General features: G+C 36.0%; 2 protein-coding genes across 2 annotated transcripts; one reads left to right on the forward strand and one right to left on the reverse strand.

The window, feature by feature from the left end:
- Positions 1-2,462: 2,462 nt before the first annotated feature.
- LOC147071173 (uncharacterized) lies at positions 2,463-4,732 on the reverse strand. The gene is made up of 3 exons (XM_085948272.1): positions 4,266-4,732; positions 3,286-3,380; positions 2,463-2,845 (listed from the first exon to the last, which is right to left on the reverse strand). Exons 1-3 carry the CDS (start codon positions 4,600-4,602, stop codon positions 2,498-2,500), a joined length of 780 nt encoding a protein of 259 aa, XP_085804398.1. The 5' UTR covers positions 4,603-4,732; the 3' UTR covers positions 2,463-2,497.
- Positions 4,733-5,062: 330 nt separating this feature from the next.
- Positions 5,063-6,398, forward strand: LOC147071174 (iron-sulfur cluster assembly factor IBA57, mitochondrial). The gene has a single exon (XM_085948271.1). The coding sequence runs from the start codon at positions 5,179-5,181 to the stop codon at positions 6,253-6,255; it is 1,077 nt and encodes a 358-aa protein (XP_085804397.1). The 5' UTR covers positions 5,063-5,178; the 3' UTR covers positions 6,256-6,398.

Genomic DNA, 6,398 nt, shown 5'->3' on the forward strand with positions numbered 1-6,398 from the left:
ATAAAAACACGGCAAAAAAATGATTTGAAATTCTCCAGCACCCTCTTTAGAAAAATTTCTTAGATTTTAATTTCTAACAAAAAAAATTCGAAACACTAATGTCGGGTTTTTTTAGAAACTCAATCTCTAATGGAAATTTCAAGGTGTCCACCCGAATTCCGGAGTGTTGTACACCAGTGGCGCACCCAGGGGGGGGGGGAGCAAGAGACCCTGGCACCCCCCAAACATGAAAATTATCAGAATGATTTTAAACATTGACATTGAAAGACAATAAACTATACCTTTGGGCTTTGACAAATAAAAACACGGCAAAAAAATGATTTGTAATGATTCTCCAGCACCCTTTTTAGAAAATTTTCTTAGATTTTATTTTCTAACACAAAAATTTCGAAACACTAATGTCAGGTTTTTTTAGAAACCCAATACCTAAGGGAAATGTCAAAAAATTCTCGGTGTCTACCCGAATTCCGGATTGGTGTAGGTCATGGCAAGGGGAGGGCTGACAGGGCTCTAGCCTGGGGGCCTGGCGTGTCGGGTTGACCAGATAAGTGAGATAAACACACATCATAAATTAGCTTTAATAGTAAAAAAAGTATACATTATGCGCTATAAAAAAGTATACATTATTGCGCTATTACACTTCATGGCCATGAATATTTTCAATTACTTATATAATTGTGCAATATATTTTTTGATTATTATGTGTCGATACTCGACAGCCCCATTATTAAAGTAGATGTATTAAAAATCGTCAATAATTCACTGTATAAGTACCCTTAAATTTAACTAAAACACAATTTGAAAAACGTTAATGTAGTGTTTCACACTACATTTAATCTAAGCGATATGTAGGGGGCCCGCCAAATATCCTAGCCTGAGGGCCCGTTTCAGGATGTGGGGACCATGGTATAGGTACACCGAGTGCAATAGACAAAAGACCGATAAACGAGAAATTAAGCTGTGAAGAAGAAAAAGAGCCTATGGGACTAATTTACATTCACCTCCTTGGCCCCCCCCAATATTAAATCTTGGGTGCGCCACTGCGCTTCACATTAGTATAGAAGTGAGGGATTATAAGATTAGTCTCCATATTTGCAGAAAGGTTTGCTAACAACCTTTTATAGGACTGTTTTTTGTATAGTTTATAACTACCGGCCATTTTATAAACTATGCATTTGCAAACTGCAAACCTGTGGCTACATTAATTGTGTTAAAATTTTCGCGCATCCCTTTGCAACACTTCGTGCCTCCCAGTTTGGTAATCGCTAAGTTAAGTAATTAACGTCACCTTTTTTGAGACATGGGGATTATTTTGGCGTTGTTTTTCTTCTATTAGCAACTATTTTTCCGATTTTTCAAAATTATAGTATTTTAGGCGTACTATACCTGTTTTATGTCGTACATAGTCCCAAAAGTCCGACGACAATAAGTCTTCAGATTTTTCTACGTTCTGCTACTGGCCAACAGACGTTCAACGAAACGAGTATATAATTAATTTGACGAGTAAAACAGTCGACTTTGACAGCATAGATAATATACGTATATCTGACAGTTAAATCGTGATGGCGTTAAATGATACCGACGTTTTATGTTTTTTGGGTTATTGGGTGGCAGATAATGTAATAACGAAGCAAAGGGTACACAAATACTGGGTGAAACATTGGATAAGGAAACGAACGACATTATCCCACACAAATTTAATACGAGAATTGCGTTTGCAACCGAGCGATTTCCGCAATTATTTGCGAATGTCGGAGGATGTATACACAGAACTGTATAATTTGGTCTCCCCATTTATTTAAAAAAAAAATACTATGATGAGGGAAGCTATTTCTCCTCATGATAGATTATGTGCAACCCTGCGATTTTTGGCTGCCGGCGGAACATTCACTGACTTGCATTATAGAACTGCGATTGGAAGACAAACTCTGGGCAAGATAATTCCCGAAACTTGCCAAGTCATCATTGACGTTTTGAAAGGAGAATATTTCAAGGTGTGTATTATATTATACGTCATCTAATAAAGTTGGGCAAATTTACAAATATATCATTAACAAGTAGACATTGGTTGGTCTTATAAAGTGAACGTTTAGTGGATTGTTTTACCTATATAAATCATAGACGGCAACATCATAAGAATGGCAGACAAGATGCATTTGAGATAGGTATATATATAGTCACAAATAAGGCCATCGTTGACATGCTAAATATTCAATAGACCATTAGAATGCTGTACCTAGCCAGGACTCTCCATATAGGCTGTAAGCAAGCTGCTTAATTATTCCTGTTGAATGTATTGTAATACTAGTCATATTCTTCGAAAAGCAAGCATGGAATTTGATTTCTAAATGAGGCCACATAATAATATAGGTTTGCTAACATAGCTCAAATACTTACCATTTGTTGTATCGCTTAAGCTAAGGTTTATAGGCATAAAAACAAACAAAAAAACAAATATTTTTACAAGATATTTATTCATACAAAAAACATTAATTTATTATACCGGCTTTTGTACATTTTTGCTTAATATACGATAAACTGGTTGAGTATGAACAGTAGTTGCTGGCATTATTTTGTCACTTTGTCCCATAAAGGCAACTTCATGCATCAGCTTCTCGGCCAGCAATCTTTGTCCCTGTGACATCGATCGTAGTTTCATGGCCATCATTTTGCCAAAAACATCAAATTCATCTTCAGTCTTGCTTAGTTTGTCGGTGATTAATTCTAACACTTTGTTGGCGCTATCATTCGATTTTTTTCGTTTGAACGATGGGGGTTCTGGTGCTCTATTGAGATTCGACCTTGGAGTAGTCGACAACGTGGATGTTGAAGGCGAATATTCTATCTGTAAATAAAATGTTGATTATTTTTTGTTGCAGTTCCCTGATACGCACGAAGAAATGGAGACGATTGCAGAAGAATTTAATAGTAAATGGCAATTTCCAAATTGCCTGGGCGCAGTTGATGGGAAACACATTGCAATCGTGCCACCTGCAGGCGCCGGCTCCCACTTTTATAATTACAAACATTTCCACAGCATTGTTTTGATGGCGATTGCAAATGCTAATTATGAATTTATTTATGTTGATGTTGGAACAAATGGACGTATTTCTGATGGAGGCGTACTGAGAAAATCTGATTTTTTCAAACGTTTAGACGAAGGCAGATTAAAAATACCTGCACCAAAAAAATATTTTAATACTATCGGGGTTGTCACATGGCAAGAAAGTATGATAAGCAATAGATAAATTAAACCAATGTAACAATTTAGTTAAAATGTTTTACCTCAATACAATCTTCGTTGTTTAACGAGTTGGAGTAACTCTCATCAGGAGACATGTTTTCCAAATCGTCCACCATGCTGGATATTGAGCTCGATTCTGTAAAACAAAATGTAAATTGTTAAAATACAACATAATACTCAAACTTGTTTTTTATTATCTCTCCCCTAAGTACCCATTCCTTCATACGGTTAATATTGATATTGGTATAATTGGTGTAATCCAGTATATCGGGTATTTTCAAAATGTGTTTTCCGCTGTATTCCTCATAACCAAACTGTACCATTAATTTTGATTGATGATTGACGATTTATTGATTGTCTCTGAAGGAACCTAACTCGAGCGATTTTTGATTTTATGATCATTTCTTTTCTTCTTCTTTCGACCATGTCCGATCATAATATGGACCTCCACGGAGTGGAGGTTTGTATTGACAGATTTTGTTTTTACGAGAAATGGATGTCAGCCACTTGCTCAACATATTAGGTCCATACTCTGACTCATACACAAATTGAAATTCAATGTGTACTTGTCAGACCCAGGATTTGAACCTGGGACCCGACCACGACTCAATAAGCCGCGCTTCCACCGCCATGATCATACCTATATATTATTATTTCTTACCTACCTCAGCAAAGAATAAATAATTTTATTGTGACTAGAAATGATTCATAGCTGTATGTTTTAATTGCTTAATAGTAGCTAATCTAATGCGATGTCACTTTCAGAGATACGACAATGTCATAGTCTGCACGTGTATAATAAATAGCTTTAAAGCATTCCCTCGTACCTATATATTATTATTATTTATTACCTACCTCGGCAAAGAATAAGAAATTTTATTGTGACTAGAAATGATTCATAGCTGTATGTTTTAATTGCTTAATAGTAGCTAATCTAATGCGATGTCACTTTCAGAGCTAGGTACGACAATTTCAAAATCTGCACGTGTATAATAAATAGCTTTAAAGCATTCCTACGTACCTTCCATTTGGTCGTTCAAGAACTCCAAATTTTTATAGTACCACAGTTTGGGTAGATAAACTGCGTCTGTGCCGGCTCCGCTTCGATATGATGTCCTTACTTTATTTCTCTCCTTTCTGTAACCCGACCTCAATGTCTGTATTTTCTTTTTAACATCGTCGACCCTTGCCTGCGGCTCCACCTTGATTAAAATCTCCAAAAGTTCCGCATACGCCAAGGACTTGGCATCACGATTCTTGTATAGTGGGCTGGTCGTCTTCCACAACGATGGGTTGTCTTTAAAACAACTAATAAAATCTTCCAAGAAACTTTTCGAATGCACTCGTAGATCTACCATTGTTGTTATCGATGTGAGATGTCCGAACACTTTGAATGACAGTTGATGGCGCTGTCGTCCGTCGGCATAGATATAAATAATGTGACGGTAAAGCGTGGTGAACGTACGAATTTCAGCGGCTCGGCGAGTAAAATATCAAACATGTTTGAAATCCAACGAGCCTGGTCTGCGGATTAAAAAGTCCGCAGACCTGGGGTGCTCCACGCGAAAAAAAAGTCCGAAGACTGTAAATCGTCTGACTTGCGTGCCAATGGAGCGCCGGCAGACGAGCAGTGACCATAGACAAATATACTTAACGTAGGCCATAGAGTATAGATTTTAATAACCTGATCCATGAACGACACAATGACCATAGATAATAATATACAAAATGACGATCTTTTAACGTATGGTTAGTGACAATAATGTCGGCATATTTCGATAAAATAACACGTATCTTCCGGTACACGACATTAGTTTTTCCTTTAATATTTAGGTACGCAATATAAAGTTTTGTGTTATCAAATACAATTAATTTTGATTTTTGGCAACACTTTGTAAATGTCAGTTTGACGTAAAATATCTCTAATTTCTACAATGATTTTGAATAAGGTAATATATTCGTATGCATCGCAATTTTATCGTGCCTGCGGTGTTAAACGCTTTTCAACTAATGTAATATCAGGTGGCCACGTCTTGGAACGTTTAAATGACCGAAGCCTCATAAAAATCAAAGGCGATGATACGATTTCATTTCTGCAGGGTCTCATCACCAATGACATGAGACATTTAGAAGGAGCGGGAAGTATGTACACAATGTTTCTAAACACGAAAGGAAGAGTAATGTTTGATTCTATATTGTACGCAACAGAAGATCCAAAAACATTCCTCATCGAATGTGACAAAAACGTAGCAAACATTTTACAGAAACATCTGAAAATGTACAAAGTTAAACGAATCATAGACATCGAATTGACTCCCCATCATGTATGGGTTTTATTTGATTCAAAACTTGCAAGTGATGTGAATTATGCGAATTGTAGTAAAAAAGATTTTCAATTGACACCGATGAATGAAAGAATATTTTCAAGCGCTCCAAAATTTGAAAAAGAAATTTCAGTATATAATGATCCACGTTTAAATATGTTGGGTTCTAGAATAGTGTGTCCTGAATCAAAAACTGCAAATGAATTAGCAAATAACCTTCAATTATCTGAACATACCGAATCAGTAGATAATCATTATAGGATTTTTCGATACAAACTAGGTGTTGCAGAAGGTATTCAAGACTTACCGCTGGGGGTTTGTTTTCCATTGGAAGCGAATGCTGATTATTTACATGGTGTTAGTTTTCACAAAGGCTGTTATATTGGACAAGAACTGACAGCTAGAACTCATCACACCGGTGTCGTAAGAAAGAGAATTATGCCTCTTCTTTTTGAAAAAGGAATTCAAATAGAAAATGACACCCCAGTGTATGGTTGCCAGGATACAAAAACATCTTTAGGGAAAATTCGAGGAGTTTTGAACGATACGGGGATCGGTCTTTTGAGAACAGCAAAAGTGTTGAACGAGGAATCACTCAATGTGTCCGAAATTAAGGCAATAACTTACAGACCAACGTGGTGGCCTCCTGAAGCACCCAAAGAGATTGTACCAAATATATCTGAATAATTTGAAATATGCATTGTTTACTATCTTGATATTATGTGCTTAAAATAATTAATGTGAAAAACCATTATGAACTAAAATATATTATAGTTAAAAGAAATAACAACTCGATTATTAATATTTATGTATTTTTATTTATATATTTT

This window comes from Rhyacophila brunnea, unplaced genomic scaffold, assembly GCF_057557595.1.
Source record: "Rhyacophila brunnea isolate RB1 unplaced genomic scaffold, BYU_Rbru_1.0 scaffold_20, whole genome shotgun sequence".
NCBI lineage: Eukaryota > Metazoa > Arthropoda > Insecta > Trichoptera > Rhyacophilidae > Rhyacophila > Rhyacophila brunnea.

Coding starts and splice junctions, on each gene's coding strand:
- LOC147071174 (XM_085948271.1), top strand. CDS start 5,179: ATGATTTTGAATAAGGTAATATATTCGTATGCATCGCAATTTTATCGT.
- LOC147071173 (XM_085948272.1), bottom strand. CDS start 4,602: ATGGTAGATCTACGAGTGCATTCGAAAAGTTTCTTGGAAGATTTTATT. Junction 3,381..4,265: donor CTTGAACGACCAAATGGAAG/GTACGTAGGAAT, acceptor TTTGTTTTACAG/AATCGAGCTCAATATCCAGC. Junction 2,846..3,285: donor ACAACGAAGATTGTATTGAG/GTAAAACATTTT, acceptor TTTTATTTACAG/ATAGAATATTCGCCTTCAAC.